At 45.6% G+C, this 17,059-nt stretch overlaps 1 protein-coding gene across 2 annotated transcripts in view; it reads right to left on the minus strand.

The window, feature by feature from the left end:
- LOC140464158 (hepatic leukemia factor-like) overlaps positions 1-17,059 on the minus strand; it is a 56,281-nt gene that overhangs the window by 36,064 nt on the left and 3,158 nt on the right. For both annotated transcript variants that reach the window (XM_072558966.1, XM_072558965.1), the window contains exon 2: positions 16,139-16,471. In XM_072558966.1, the coding sequence (XP_072415067.1) occupies positions 16,139-16,471 (333 nt within the window). The remainder of the gene's footprint in view (positions 1-16,138; positions 16,472-17,059) is intronic.

Genomic DNA, 17,059 nt, shown 5'->3' on the forward strand with positions numbered 1-17,059 from the left:
GTGTTACCAGCTGTGGTGGTGGAAGCAGAGTCATTGGGGACAGTTAAGCGACTGCTGGACATGCACATGGAGAGCAGTGAGTTGAGGGGTGTGTAGGTTAGGTTATATTATTTTAGATTAGGAATAATCCTCGGCACAACATCGTGGGCTGAAGGGCCTGTTCTGTACTTTATGTTCTATCTGACTGTGCAAATCCATTGCAAAGAGCTGACACTTGGGGTATCAACAGCATCTGCAATCCTTCCCTGCACACTGTAAAGACCTCAGGACCTTGTCAGCACCAGAGGGCTGGTTACAACAGTGAGCAGCATGGGCAGGGTGAGAATGAGTTTGAATCCAAAAAAGTGAGACCTTCCATTGACATCTGGCCAGTCAACTCAGTGTTGGTGGGGAAGTGTACCACAGAGGACTAGCCACTGCTGCACGATCCCAAGCCTCAGTTAAAATTAAAACCTTTAAAGGCAGTTTATTTTGGTGGGTACTCCAGGGTAAATGCCTACATCCCACCCATCTCCAGCTCCCCCTCCACCCCCGACAACCCCACCACTCCCTGCAGCCTTCCCCAAGGACAAGACCGAATCTCCAGCACCAGTGAAATGATATTCATCCTCACTACTGGATGGGAGCTCCTTGCCTGTTTTTTTAAACTTCTTCAGTACTGCATGCAGCTGTTGGGGTCCCTCTCGATACTTGCTCTCTCTGTGAGGTCCCCTCTAGGTGTGTTTGCTTCTTTTGGATTTCCATCTGTGTTTGTCTCCTCCTTCTCTCTCTGGTGGAGTGTCAAGGGAGAGGAATTTCTAGGATTTCTGTGTCGCTTTGCTGGTCAGAGTCAGTTGCCAGTCAGATCAATGATCAATAAATTATTTCCTTTGAAGCTCTTCCAGTACAGCTCAGATCAGCAGCAGCTTGGAAACAGGAAAGCTGTTGCCTGCATCAATAAAATCCCAAACCCTTCAGCTCTACCCCTATATCTTTGACAAAGTACCTCATTTATTTTTAAAATCAGCAGCTCTCAGCCCTGGTTCAATGGGCAGCGCCATCAAGTTGGGAGTTTGAAGATTGTAGGTTTGGGGTTAAAGACAGACACCACCCATTTCAGCTCAGAATCCACACTGGCACTCCAGTGGCCCACTGAGTGATACTGCTTCTCAGGTAAGACATCAAACTCCCTGCCTAGACCTGTCCTCATGCGTCAGTTTAAGAGATTCCATGGTTTTATCTGGAAACAGGCGTGAGACACCCTGGTCACTACTTGCCAGTGAACCAATCACGAAAAATAAGTCAGCCGGCCATGATTACAGTTGTTACTTGTGGGATCTTGCTGTGCATAATTTGACCTGCTGCATTTCTAACATTCCATAACCTCAAGTACACCTTTGGCAATAACGGTCAGTCACTGATGAGAAATCGGAGCAAAATGGAACACTGCTGCTCTCGGAGTTTGAAAATACTTTCTAGATTTAATTCTTGCTTCTAATGAGATGGGGCTTGATGACAGTGGGAAAGGACAGCTTTGTTCCACACAGGTTTAAGGGCAGATTTTAAGTCACATCAGCTATTGATCATTTCCTTGATCTACTTCAGCAGAGACTCCAACAGCTCACTGGATAAATACAAATAAAGTATTTCACTCCTTTAAATATTCAATGGATTACATTACATTAACTCCTCCATACACACACACACACACACAAAGTAATTCCCTACAGCTCTCCCTCTTCACAGAGATCAAAGATCTCACCAACAGCTCTGTACCCCACACCCAACTGAGTATCAATTACTCTATGGATCAAAGCTATTCTCCTGTGGGAGAAAGGGGAGTGAGTGAGAGCGAGCCGGCGGGGGGGGGGGGGGAAGGTGGGAACAATGACCTGTTCTGGGACCGAACAGAGTCATAGAGATGTTCAGCATGGAACAGACTCTTTGGCCCAACTCGTCCATGCTGACCAGATATCCCAACCCATATATCTCCAATCTCCAAACCCTTCCTATTCATATACCCATCCAGATGACTTTTCAATGTTGCAATTGTACCAGCCTCCACCACTCCCTCTGGCAGCTCATTCCATACACGTACCATCCTCTGCATGAAAACGTTGCCCCTTAGGTCCCTTTTATATCTTTCCCCTCTCACTCTAAACCTATGCCTTCTAGCTCTGGAATCTCCCACCCCAGGGAAAAGATTTTGTCTATTTACCCTATCCATGCCACTCAATTTTATAAACCTCGATAAGGTCACCCCTCAGCCTCCAAAGCTCCAAGGAAAACAGCCCCAGTCTATTCAACCTCTCCTTATAGCTCAAATCCTTCAACCATTGCTAACCAGTCTCCCATGGGGAACCTTGCTGAACGTCTTACTGGAGTCCATTTAGATCACATCCACCGCTCTGCCCTAATCAATTGTCTTTATTACTTATTCAAAAAATCAAGTTTGTGAGACATGATTTCCCACTTACAAAGCCATGTTGACTATCCCTAATAGGTCCTTGCTTTTCCAAATACATGTACATTCTGTCCCTCAGGATTCCCTCCAATAACTAGCCCACCACTGACGTCAGGCTCACTGGTCTATAGTTCCCTGGCTTGTCCTTACCACCCTCCTTAAACAGCGGCACCACGTTTGCCAACCTCCAGTCTTCCAGCACCTCACCTGTGACTATCGATGATACAAATATCTCAGCAAGAGGCCCAGTAATCACTTCTCTAGTTTCCCACAGAGTTCTCCGGTACACCTGATCAGGTCCTGGGGATTTTTCAATGTTTATATGTGTTTCAAGACATCCAGCATTTTCTCCTCTGTAATATGGACATTTTCAAGATGTCACCATCTATTTACCTACATTCTATGTCTTCCATGCCCTTTTCCACAGTAAATACTGATGCAAAATACTCATTTAATATCTCCCCCATCTGTTGTGGCTCCACACGAAGGCTGCCTTGCTGATCTTTGAGGGGTCCTATTTCACTCGCTAGTTATCCTTCTGTCCTTAATGTATTTGTAGAAACCCTTTGGATGCTCCTTAACTGTTTGCCAAAGCTATCTCATGTCTCCTTTTTGCCCTCCTGATTTCCCTCTTAAGTATACTCCTACAGCCTTTATACTCTGCTAAGGATTCACTCGATCTATCCTGTCTATACCTTACAATATGCTTCCTTCTTTTTCTTAACCAAACCCTCAACTTCTCTAATCATCCAGTGTTCCCTACACCCGTCAGTCTTTCCTTTCATCCCAACAGGAATATATTGTCGCTGGAGTCTCGCTATCTAATTTCTAAAGTCTTCCCATTTTTACCTGCGAACATCTGCCACCCCCCCCCCCCCCCCCCCCCCCCCCGCCCATCAGTTTTTGAAAGATTTTGCCCAATACCGTCAAAATTAGTCTTCCTCCACGCTGAGAAAATAAACACAAAACAGGTAACCAAGGACAACAAAATCACAACTGCTGCTCAAGGAGAATTCAACTTCGATAGATTAAAAACACTTTGATGTTTAAACTCTGACATTAGCCTCGGGCCTATTGTTCACTACACTTAAGATACTGCTGATTAAATGCTGCAGGATTTTAAAGTTACCACTTAATGATGCAGGGAACAGTAATTACAGCAGTCACTTTGGGAGGAATGTGCATTAGCCCCCCATGTCACTGCTCATCACAGTGACATCGACTTAAAATGTCTCCATTTCCAATGAGGGACTTGATCTTAAAAACCAAAGGCCTGACTTTGACTAGTGCCATTCTGGATAAACGGGATGGATCTTGTTGGACTGGGCCATCCATTCACCTGTGCATTTAGGTAGCGATATTTCTGTCCTAGCAGTCAGTTTTTTTTACCCCTTTGTGGGGTAAGTGGCCAGAATCCGTGAGAGCTGACAGCAGAGTGAAGGTAACGACACGCTTGGTGCTCGGTGAATGGCTGGACCAAGGTACACTGTTTAAATCAGAGGCTTCAGGATGGAGAAAGAAACAGAAAGGAGTGTAAACATCAAAAGATTAGGTACAGAAAGAGAAGGAGAGAGATAGATAGATCTAACTCAGGGAGAGAAACAAGAGACACAAAAGGAAAAGGATTTTCTTTTGAATTTGACATTTCCATTTACAGTGTACTTGCTGAAGGAATGAGAGTCCTCAGTTTAAAATGGTTGTGCCTCTAGGTTGGGGAAGCATATCAGCAGTTATTAGAACTATCATAATGTCATGCACAGGACAGAATTTGATGGTTTTAAAAAAAAAGACACTGTCAAAATACAAATATCAAACTTCAAAAAGGGAAAACATTTATTCTACATTAGAAAAGGATCTAAAATCCTGCAAAACAGGTTGGATAAGATATTAAATGGAGAATGCACCATGAAACAATCATCTCCCATTATTTTAATTCAAGATGTTGCTATTCCCAGAAATGCCTAATTTTCCAGTAGACAACAGGTCCTTCATTTGATCATAGATGCAGTTTTCAGCAAATGTAAGTGAGCCAGACTGAATCTTACACAAACTGTTAGTCTCATTAGCACACATGGGAGTGTTCAGCAAATTCTGTCCAACTGTGAAATCCCTTAATGTTAGACATTAGCCCAAATCCTTCCCTTTCCAGAATTACCTGGAGAGATGAAATCTGGAGCTGTCAAGTCTCAAGACACTGACTACACGGTAACTTTTTGGGAAGTTCAAACTTCTATTGGGCAATTAGCCTTAACCTGGAACCTTCTTTAAATGTACCCAACTCTGAGTTACAGTCAGAAACTTCAGAGCATTGTGATCTACGTTTCTAAATCTATTTCAGGGATTAAATCCTGGCTACTGATACCATTCACACCGTTCACATCACTATTACTGACCATAGCCCACCCTTCCATCACTTTACTGCACTCCGCCCACCCCAGCCCAACTCCCTCACACTCCCCAGCCGACCACCACTTCACTCCTCCCTCCCTGACCCCAGACACCCTCCCATTTCCCAACTGACATTCTCCCTGGAGTGTAGCAGTTACTGTTGTGTAGCAGTTACTGTTGTGATGGTGGCACAGTGGTTAGCACTGCTGCCTCACAGCGCCAGAGACCTGGGTTCAATTCCCGACTCAGGCGACTGATTGTGTGGAGTTTGCACGTTCTCCCCGTGTCTGCGTGGGTTTCCTCCGGATGCTCCGGTTTCCTCCCACAGTCCGAAGATGTGCAGGCCAGGTGAATTGGCCATGCTAAATTGCCCGTAGTGTTAGGTAAAAGGGGTAAATGTAGGGGAATGGGTGGGTTGCGCTTCAGCGGGTCGGTGTGGACTTGTTGGGCCGAAGGGCCTGTTTCCACACTAAGTAATCTCTAAAATGGGATGGGGAGGGTATCCAGCTGCATTGGAAGGCTTCCTGACCAGGAATGTTCTCAGCTTCCCGGAGGCCTGAACAGGAGGCTTGGGCCAGAAACACTGCAGTCCAGTCTCCTCGGGGGGGGGGGGACCAGTATCACATTCCAATCCGAATCACTCTGGGTGATATCACAAAATGGCTGAAGGCACTGGATGCTGCAAAGGCTAAGGGCCCTGACAACATTCCGACAATAATACTGAACACACGCCTCAGGAAGTATCGCACCCCTCAGCAAACTCAGAGGACAGTTACAACATCAGCATCTCCCTGACAACGTGGAAACCTGCCCAGGTCTGTCCTGTACACAAGCAGAAATGAAACATAAGGTAAGGATGGCCTGTATAACTGAAGCAGAGTATGGAAGGGATCACATTGTGAATTCTCTGTTCAATTCTGGTCTCCTTATCGAAGGGTGTAGAAGGCAGCTGACTTCAAACCGGAAATTAACAGGTTGCCTGATGAGACCAGGTTAGATAGACTGTGTTCGTTTCCACTAGATTATAGAAGAGTGAAAGGTGATCCATTGAAGTGCACCAGATTCTGAACTGGTTTTGAAAAGGTGGCTATGGAAACCTGTTGCCTCTTGTTGGTGAGCTTGCAAGGGCCAATGTTTTAAAATCAGAGCTTTCCCTTTCAGGACAGAAAGGGAATCCTATTTGAAGAAGTCATGTTGGTCTCTTAATGATAGTTCTGTTTCTCTCTCACTCTTCTCCAGAGACACTGCCAGATCAGGAAATTCATGAAGGAAACGTCATACCATTTGACAGGAAGAATAAAAAGGAAGCCCATGATCTAAATGGCTAGAGACCGCAGACCTCAGACACGCAGAGGGATTGGAGCAATCCACTGCTGGAAGCACAAAACAGGAGTGTGCTGGTGCCAGGAAGCTTTCCACCCACAGGGTGGGGAGGGTCAGAAATGCACTCCTTGGGGGCTAGTGGAGGCAGGAAACCACACAACCTTTCAACAAAAAAAGTGCTCGGATGAGCAATTGATATGTCCTAACGTTCAAGGTTATCCACCTACTGCTGGTAAAATGGGACTTTGTTGGTACAGACTCGATGGGCCGAAGGGCCTCTTTTGTGCTGTACGATTCTATGAACGCTAACAGAATGTTCTAATTTATCCTGGGGGCCATTGAATGCAAAGGTAGGTGGTTCTGTTATAGTTGCACCAATGAGACCATACCTGGAATACTGTGGATAGTACTGATCGCCTTACCAATGGAAATGTACTGGAAACAGATCAATAGTGTCATGTAGGTTCACTACACTAATACCGAGACTGGGTTTCACAAGGAAAGATTTGACAGCTCAGCCTTGTATATGGAGTTTAGGAACGACTTGACTGACACACATTCCCAAAGGGGTGGAAGATGCTGTCTCCTCATGACAGTGCATTGATTACAAGGGGTCACTTTTAAAACTCAAGGTTTGACCATTTAAAAGAGAGAGATCAGGGGACTTTCTTATCCCTCAGAAGGTCATGAGTCTTTGGACAAAAAGTTAACCACCACACACCAGGTTACAGTCCAACAGGTTTACTTGGAAACACTAGCTTTTGGTGCAGGCACCTGATGAGGGAGCAGCGCTCTGAAAGCTAGTGTGCTTCCAAACAAACCTGTTGGACTATAACCAGGTGTTGTGAGATTTTTAACTTTGCCCAAAATCTGAAATAAAACAAAATGTTGGTGAAATTCTGCAGGATTGGCAGTGTCTCTGGAGAAGAGTGAGAGAGAAACAGAACTACCATTAAGAGACCAACATGACTTTTTCCAATAGGATTCCCTTTCTGTCCTGAAAGGGAAAGCTCTGATTTTAAAACATTGGCCCTTGCAAGCTCACCAACAAGAGGCAACAGGTTTCCATAGCCACCTTTTCAAAACCAGTTCAGAATCTGGTGCACTTCAACAGCACCTCCACGTGATGCCTCTTTGGAACGCTCACCCAGAAACAAACAACGGTTAAAGCAAGGTCCTTAAAAGATCTTTAAAGTGGAGGCTAAATTCAGAGGGGCCATGATCTTATTCAATAGCAACAGCCAATCAATCCACCAATGTTTCAAGTTGCTCAACCACCACAACCCCATCCCTTAGCCTCAGTAGCATTCACAAACTCCACTTCCCAATGACTCTTGCCTCACACCCACCCCTTACCCCGTTGCACATTGCCAGCTATTTGGCTATGGTTGGCATGTTAAACAGCACACCACAGTCAATGGCACTGTCTCTCTTTCAGAGCAGAAGGTGGTACCCCTGACAGGAAAAGGAAGAAAGCAAGCAGAACGGATAGAGAGAGAGAGATCTCTCCATAGTCTTACTGAGGTGACAAGGCTTTATCCTGGGGCCAGCTACAATGAGAGTGCACTGAAGGCCTGCATCGCCTGAAACATGAAGGAGGACAGAGATCATGCTTTATATCCGCCAACCTCTACCCCATCCTCATCCTGTTACAGCTGCTGATGGGGTGACAGCCCTCCCCTCACTGAGGTGCTGCCTTCCTGCACCCCAGCTGCCTCAGGAGAAAGGGGAGCACTCCAAGGCTGTGACAGCCTGGACAGAAAATGCATTACCCTTCTCTCTGACATTACAGCTGTCAGCTCAGATACTCACATGGAGTAGAGATGGAGTGTAGAGTCGGGGTCTGCACATGGGTAGTCAGAGAACACAGAACAATATGCGCAGAACAGGCCCTTCGGGGCTCGATGTTACACTGACCTGTGAACTATTCTAAGCCCATCCCTCTACACTTACTCCTATCACCCATGTGCTTATCCAAGGATTGTTTAAATCTCCCTAATGTGGCTGAGTTCACTACATTGTCAGGCAGTGCATTCCACGCCCTTAACACTCTCTGAGTACAGAACCTGCCTCTGACATCTGTCTTAAATCTATCATCCCCTCAGTTTGCAGCTATGCCCCCTCGTATAAGCCGATGTCATCATCCTAGGAAAAAAAGACTCTCACTGTCTATCAAATCCTCTGATCATCCTGCATGTCTTTACCAAATCCCCTCTTAGCCTTCTTCTCTCCAATGAGAACAGACCCAAGTCCCTTAGCCTTTTCTCAAGACCTTCCCTCCAGACCAGGCACCATCCTGGTAAATCTCCTCTGCACCTTTTCCAATGCTTCCACATCCTTCCTATAATGGGGTGACTAGAACTGCACACAATATTCCAAGTGCAGCTGCACTAGCGTTTGTATAGTTGTAGCATGACATCACGGCTCCGGAACTCAATCCCTCTACCAATGAAACCGAACACACCGTATGCCTTCTTAACAGCACTATCCACCTGGGTGGCAACTTTTAGGGATCTATGTACATTGACTCCAAGATCCCTCTGCACATCCACACTACCAAGAATCTTTCCATTGACCCAGTACTCTGCCTTCCTGTTGTTCTTCCCAAAGTGAATCACCTCACATTTAGCTGCATTGAACTCCATTTGCCTCCTCTCAGCCCAATTCTGCAGTTTATCCAAGTCCCCCTGTAACCTGTAACATTCTTCCACACTGTCCACTACTCCACTGACTTCAGTGTTGTCTGCAAACTTACTGATCCATCCACCTATGCCTGCGTCCAAGTCATTTATAAAAATGACAAACAGCAGTGGTCCCAAAACAGATCCTTGTGACACACCACTAGTAACCGACTCCAGGCTGAATATTTCCCATCAACCACCACTCGCTGCCTTCTTACAGAAAGTCAGTTTCTAATCCAAACTGCTGAATCACCCTCAATCCCATGCCTCTGCATTTTCTCCAACAGCCTGCCATGTGGAACCATATCAAAGGCTTTACTAAAATCCATGTATACCACGTCAACTGCCCTACCCTCATCCACATGCTTGGTCACCTTCTCAAAAAACTCCATCAGGTTTGAGAGACATGACCTGCCCTTGACAAAACCATGTTGACTATCTGAAATCAAATTGTTGCTTACTAGATGATTATAAATACTTTCTCTTACAATCCTTTCCAAAACTATTCCCACAACAGAAGGTTCACTGGTCTATAATTACCCGAGTCATCTCTACTGCCTTTCTTGAACAAAGGCACAACATTTGCAATCCTCCAGTCCTCTGGTACTAAACCTGTAGACAATGATGACAGGGGACTTATCTACTTTCATACCTTCTAGAATTCAGAACACCTCCTCCTTAACCTCAATCCTTTCTAGTCTAATAGCCATATCTCAGTCTTCTGTGGCACATACCTATCCCTTTCCATCGCTAAACTAAACAGAACTGAATTATGGTCACTCTCTTCAAAGTGCTGACCTACAACTAAAATCGAACACCTGCCCTGGTTCATTACCAAGCACCAGATCCAATGTGGCCTCCCCTCTAATCGGCCCTTCCACATACTGTGTCAGGAAACCTTCCTGCACACATTGGACAAAAACTGATCCATCCGACGTACTAGAGTTATAGCATTTCCAGTCAATGTTGGGGAAGTTAAAGTCTCCCATAATGACCACCCTGTTCCTTTCACTCCTACCCAAAATCGTTTTGCCGATCCTCTCCTCCACATCCTTGGAACTCTGCGGAGGCCTATAAAAAACTCTCTGTGTGACCTCTTCTCTCCTGTCTCTAATCTCAGCCCATACCACCTCAGTAGACAAGTCCTCGTCAAAAAGTTATTTCAGTCACCATTATACTGTCCTTGAGTAACAAAGCCACATTTCCTCTTCTTTTACCACCTTCCCTGATCTTAACGAAATATCTAAACCTTGGAACCTGCAACATCTATTCCTGACCCTGCTCTCTCCATGTCGCTGAAATGGCCGCAACATCGAAGTCACTGAACAAATGCTAACTGCAGCCACACCAGGAAAAAGCGGCAATTAAGGAGTCGACTGTCCAGAGACTGGGCTCACTGTGGGGTTTTTGGAGAGGGCAGCAAGGTTGTTCAGTGAGGGGTGGCACAGTGACTCAGTGGTTAGCACTGCTGCCTCACAGCACTAGGGACCAGGGTTCAATACCATGTTCAGGTGACAGTCTGTGTGGAGTTTACACATTCTCTCTGTCTGCATGAGTTTCCTCCAGGAACTCCAACAGTCTAAAGATGTACAAGTTAGGTGGACTGGCCATGGGACATTGCCCATAGTGTCCAGGGATGTGCAGGCCAGATGGGTTAGCTACAGGAAATAGAGAGTTACAGGGGTGGGGTGGGTGCTCTTTGAAAGGTTGGGGTCAACTTGATGGGCTGAATGGCCTGCTTCCACACTGTAGGGATTCTGTAATTCTGAGTGGGAGTGGTGTTGGTGGCTCAGAGGAGAAAGATATTGTCTGTATTAATAGATTGCCAGCCTTCTATCACTAGCTATAGTGCAGCTTATGGTAACCACTGCAGTACACACCCAACAACTCAGGACTGCAGACAAAACTCAGGTAGGTGTCTAGATTTCACATGTACTGTCCCATACAAAGGTTCAAACTGAACACAGTGATTCAGAAGCAGCTCAGCACCACCTCGTCAAGGACAAGCAGGGAACCACAATATGGACCACAACTATTGGCTCTTCCCCCATCCCTCTCCAAATTTCCCTCTAATTGAGAAGAGAGGCCTTTCAGTTTGGCACCAGGTCGGCAACAGAGCATTCAGGACTGTCTTTGTCACAGAGAATAGTGTCCACACCCTAGCTATGCTGTCCCCTATTCCTACACCACGTCCCTTTTCTCCCTGTTTCAATAACACCATGGGCAGCGTGTCGTGATCAGTTCACTCACCCTCTTCTCCACTGCTGTAATGCCAGCAATGAGGTAGTGACGATATATCCACGTTATGCTGTTAAGGGTTACTTTAGGGCTCTTTGTCATAGGGGTCCTCTTCTGTGCTTTGCATTCTCACGTGGTCTCTCCTGCCAGCACGTCTGCTCTAGTGCTTATTCCTAGTTCCAGCCCTCGCTCCTGATGTTGCCTCCATCCTAGGCCTCAGCTCCCCTGCATTCCACCCTCCCACAGTCTGTCCTGCCCCACACAGCCCCAGACTTCCCCGGTATTTGCTGCTGACTCCCTCTCTGAGCTCACACTGATGCTGTGGGCTCCACCCAGTGGCAGATGTAATTCTGTGCAAGTAGCTCTGCTCCCTACACCCATCTGTCACTAGATGGAGCCTGATCAATTGATCTACAGTACAGTGAAGGGGAGTGGTATTTTCAGAAATATATTCTGTATTTTACTTTGCAAGTTATTTCAGCTAGGAACTCAGTGCTGTACATATGGAACAGTTAAAGGTAAAGTCATCATAATCTTACTCTCACATTCGAGAGTGTGTTAAAAATCACAAAAGACCAGGTTAGAGTCCAACAGGTTTATTTGGAAGCACTAGTTTTCGGAGCGCTGCTCCTTCATCAGGTGGTTGTGGAGCTACCTAATCAAGGAGTGGCGCTCCGAAAGCTAGTGCTTCCAAATAAACCTGTTGGACTATAACCTGGTGTTGTGAGATTTTTAACTCTGTCCACCCTAGTCCAACACCGGCATCTCCAATTCATTAGAGAGGGAAAGGGGGCGAGAGGGCTGGTGGAGGGTGAACCCGAGGGTCACCGTACCTCAGGCGAGGGGAGAAGGGGAGAAGGGGAGAAGGAGGGTCCTTCATGGTCATAACATCAGCCAGTGCAGGAATTGAACCCATACGGTTGGCATCACCCTGGTGGTGAAGATGTACCATCGCTGAACAGAAAGATGAGATTGTTGATTCTTATACAACTGATCACTGATATAATTGCTAACCATAAATTGTCTTGTAAGTACCATCAGTTAATTACAGATCTTTGAAATCCTTTTGATTTCTCTGTAAAACATAGACTCTTGAAGTCTCCTTTTATAAAAGTTTCCCATTATGTCTTTTTTTTTGAAAAAAGGAAAGTTGGGCTTTAGTAGCTGAAACATATTCAAGTTTGGTTCCCTAACCTTCTCCCTCCTAGCTCCACTTGATTCCCATCACACACTCAATATTTATTTTGTCAATTTAATTAGGAACACCGTTCCTCTGGACTTCTTTCTCTATCTTTAAAAATGTCCCCCAAACATTCTCCGTTTAATAAACCAAACGATGCCGATGCTGCAAATCTAAAACAAAAACAGAAATTGCCGGAGTGTTAATGTTTCGGGTGCAGTGACCCTTCTTCAGAACCTTGAAGAGTCACTGGACTGTCAGCATCAACTCTTTTCTCTTCACGGATGCTGCCAAACCTGCTGAGTTTCTCCAGCAATTCATTTTTTTTGAAAAAAAAATGTTTGGCCCATTCTTGCCATGACAAGAATGATGACTTAAGAAACTAGTAACTTAAACATAATCAGAATCATAGAGCACTGAAACACACCCTTCAGTCCAACCAGTCCAAGCCAAACACAATCCTAAACTGAAGTAGTCCCACCTGCCTGTTCCTCGTCAGCGTCCCTCAGCAGCCTTGCCCATTCATGTACTTATCCAAATGTCTTTTAAACACTGTAATTGTACTCACATTCATCACCTCCTCAGGATATTCATTCCATACACCAAGCACCTTGTGTTAAAAATTTGCCTCACATCCTTTTTAAAAAGCTTTCTCCTCTCACCTTAAATATGTAGCCCCTCATCTTGAGATCCCACATCCAAGGGGACAGACAACTACCACTAACTCTCATTACTTTATAAACTACTATCAGGTCACCTTTCGACCTTCTACGCTCCAGTGAAAAAAGTCCCAGCCTTTCTTTATAACTCAAACCTTCTATCCCGGGGAATCTCTTCTGGCCCCTCTCCTGTTTTCTAATATCCTTCCCATAACTGGGTGACCAGAACTGGACATAGCTCATTCTTTCTTGGGATGTTAAAACTATGGATTTCTCAGCTCTCCATTCTCTTAACCCTAGAGCTTGCATGCCCCGCTCATATTTGGTTAGGTTTTAGGTCAGAGGTCTCAACAGTTATGACACAGCTGGTAATTCTTTTTATTAATGTGGCACAAGTTAGAACACATTAACATATGTGCAAAATTAATGTTGTCAAATATATATATAGTAACTATATCTCCTTTGACACAAACAGGAAGATCTCTCTCAAGATTATTCTGCCATTTAATTAGATCATGGTTGATTTTCATCTCCACGTCCCAGCCTTTACTACAGATTGAGGGATCACCCCTCGATCGTTACCATCACCCAGGAAACACCCACCAAGTTCCATTGAAACTGGGGAAGATCACACACCTCAAGCTCACCAGGTGATCTGAGAACCTGTACACAGTGGGAAAAGTATGAACAAAACTTGGATTTTCAACATAAAAAGCCAAGCAGTGACTTGATAAAAGCTTAAAGATTATGAAGGGATTTACAGTGAAGATAGCTTTCACTTCGGGGGGGGGGGGGGGGGGGGGGGGGGAGGAGACCAGAACTAGGGATTATAAATGCAAAAATATTCAGTAATAAATCAAATAGGAAATAAAGGAGAACATTAATTAAAGTGAATGTTGAGAATGTAGAACAGTTGCCAAGCAGCATGGTTCAGACAAATCACAGTGGCATTGGAGGGGAAGCTGAATAAATACAGGAGGTAAGAAGCAATATTCTAACAGTGTTTGAGGAGTTGGAGTGTTAGGAGGCTTCTGTAAAACTCTCACACAGCATGTGGGTGGCACTGACTGGGCCAGCACTTGTTGGGCATCCTTAAGAACCCAGAGGGAGTTAAATATCAACCTCATTGCTCTGGGTCTGGAGTCACATGTCGGCCAGATGCAGAAAGGACGGCAGGTTTCCTTCCCTAAAGGACATGAATGAACCAGATGAGATTTGGTAACAGCTGACAATGGTTGCCATTTTGCTAACTTTTATTTCATGTTTTCATTGATTTCAAATTGACCATCTGCTGTGATTGGAATCAAACCCATGCTTCCAGATCATTTGCCTGGGTCTCTGGATTACTCATGAATATCACTTTTCCACTTCACCCTTCTGCTTATAGTAGCATGAACACAGTGGCTACAAGAGCAGGTCAGAGGTGAGGAATACTGCAATGTGCATCTCACCTGACTCTCCAAAACCTGTCCATCATCTACAAGGCACAAGTCAGGAGTGTGATGGAATACTCCCCACTTGCCTGGATGGAGGCAGCTCCAACAACACTCAAGAAACTCAACACCATCCAGGACAAAGCAGCCCCTCGATTGGCACCACATCCACTCCCTCCACCATCGATGCTCAGGAGAAGAGTGTACTATCTACAAGATGCACTGCAGAAATTCACCAAAGGTCCTACCTTCCAAACCATGTCCACTTCCATCTAGAAGTACAAGGGCAGCAAATACATGGGAACACCACCCCTACAAGTTGCTCTCCACACCATTCACCACCCTGATTTGGAAGTGTATCATCACTCCTTCCGTGTCGCTAGGTCAAAATCCTGGAATTGCCTCCAAGGGCATTGTGGGTTAACCCCTAGCAGGTGGGCCACGGCAGCTGAAGGCGACAGCTCACCCCCACCTTAAAGGAAACTATGGATGGACAATAAATACTGGCCCAGCCAGTGACAGCGAGGTCCCACAAACAAACACAAAATACATATGGTTCAGTTGGACCAAATGGCCCTTTCGTCTGCTGTAAATACTAACCATCTGAGAAAAGTTCAGGTGAAGTCACATCACAAATCAAGTGGAACAAAAGGAAGGTCAAACCACAGATAAACCCAACACAATGAACGAGAATCCCTGAACTTCAAATGGCTTCACAGGAGACAGTGGTGACAGGTGGATTAACAAAAGGCAAAGTGATAGAAATCCATTTGAAGGCCGAGGAACTCTTACTGCTTCTGCAAACATGGGTCTTAGAACATTCAGAAACAGCTTTAGTTACAAGTTTGCTGAGGATTTAACTGCAGTGAAATCAAAGTTCAGGTGGGCACCAAGGGGAAACTGCATCCTGTATAACTATATCAAAATGTAATCACTAATAACTCCACAGCTAATCCGGAACAATTACCTCCAATTTCAAGACCAACTTTTCGCATATTCTGACATTATACAACAACATATCTACCTGTATGATCAGGTTGAAACCCACAAGATTAATTACAAAATTAACATCCTACTGCCCTGCTCCCACTGGGGGAAGGAGATGCTATCGGGAGAGTAGTAAACTCAATTTCTGAGCCTGGATCTACATTTAAGTAAGTTTCTAGTTTGTAGTAGAGAGGGAGAGATTGCTGCACGTCAGGCATGGTTCATGGGAGATAAAGCAAACAAAGATATTCAAACTCACTTTACAGAACAGAGTACACAATTCACATTCCAGTGCACCGCTGAGGGAATACTGCACTGCCTGAGGTGCTGGGTCCACAGGCGTCCTAGGCTAATGCTGACTCCTCAATCTAATTAAAAACAGGTTTATATAGTTGGAGATCTGGTTGTGTGCCAACTAGCGGCAGTGCGTCATGCACTGCGACTGAGACTATACTTCTAAAAAAAATACTAAATTAAGAAACTCAAAAGAACTGCAGATGCTAGAAATCGGAATCAAAAACAGAAATTGCTGGAAAAGCTCAGCAGGTCTGGCACCATCAGTGGAGAGAAACCAGAGTTAACGTTTCAGGTCAGTGACCCTTCCTCAGGAAAAAGGGTCACCGCACCTCGAAACGTTCACTGTGATTTCTCACCACCAATGCTACCAGACCTGTTGAGCTTTTCCAGCAATTTCTGTTTTTGATTACATTTGATCAGAGCAGTTTGTTTTTGGGGGGGGGGGGTCGCGGTGGGGCTGGTGGGAAGAGGGGGTCTGTGTTTGCAAATTGCTCAGGGGCAGAGATTACCTGCTCGGACAGGGCTCTGGAGGAGGTTCGGAGGGTTAAGGCCCAGATGGACAGAGGTGCTGGCCTTGCTGAGGTCCATTGGGGGTCCATGGGAGGCAGCAGGCGACTGTAAGGGTGGGTGCTGCTGGCTGGACTCCTGCTGCTGGGATGGACTTGGTGGGATTCCATTCTCGGACAGGAACTCCTCGAGATCCATATACTCCAGTTGGAAGGTATCCCCATCATAAGGCAATGTCTTGTCCCACAGTGTGGGTCCCAGGAAAGCTAACTGTGGGACTGTGCTTCCTGCAGCCTCATCTTCCAGCTGTTTCTCCTTCTCTTCTTTGTTGAAACCTTCAAAAAGATGAAAAACTGGAATCTTAGTTGCAAAACAAAACAACAAATAAGACATTTCCTGTTGTGATCTTTGCACACATGCTCCTACACTTCCCTCCCATTGCCCTCTCGGGAGGCAGGAGCCGGAGAGAAAGTGCTTCGAGGAACATCCAACTAAAAGGGATCACCTCCAGACAGACTGGTAGAACTGTTAGAGCACAGGCCATTCAACCATTGGATCTGTACTTGCCCTCTGCAACAGCAACTCCCCTCCTCTCACTCACCTGCCTCTTCCTCCAGCATTGCAACTGATATTGAAACAATTCTCTTAAAAGCCACTTGAAGAACTCAATCCACTTCCATGACTGTGTATGCCAGATCCCCACTTGTTTCACAAAAGAATTTTGCCTCATGTCACTGTCACAATCAACTTTAAACCTATGCCCTCTGGTTCCTGACACTGTACCCCCCCCCCCCCCCCCCCCCCACACCCCCACCCCACCAATGGAAGCAGTCTCTCCACCACTTACTGCTGTTCACACCCTTCATGATTGAGGAACTTCAGTCAAATCCGAACTATTCTCTTCTCCTGGAGTAACAGCTTGA

The sequence above is a fragment of the Chiloscyllium punctatum genome, chromosome 39 (assembly GCF_047496795.1).
Source record: "Chiloscyllium punctatum isolate Juve2018m chromosome 39, sChiPun1.3, whole genome shotgun sequence".
NCBI classification, from domain to species: Eukaryota; Metazoa; Chordata; class Chondrichthyes; order Orectolobiformes; family Hemiscylliidae; genus Chiloscyllium; species Chiloscyllium punctatum.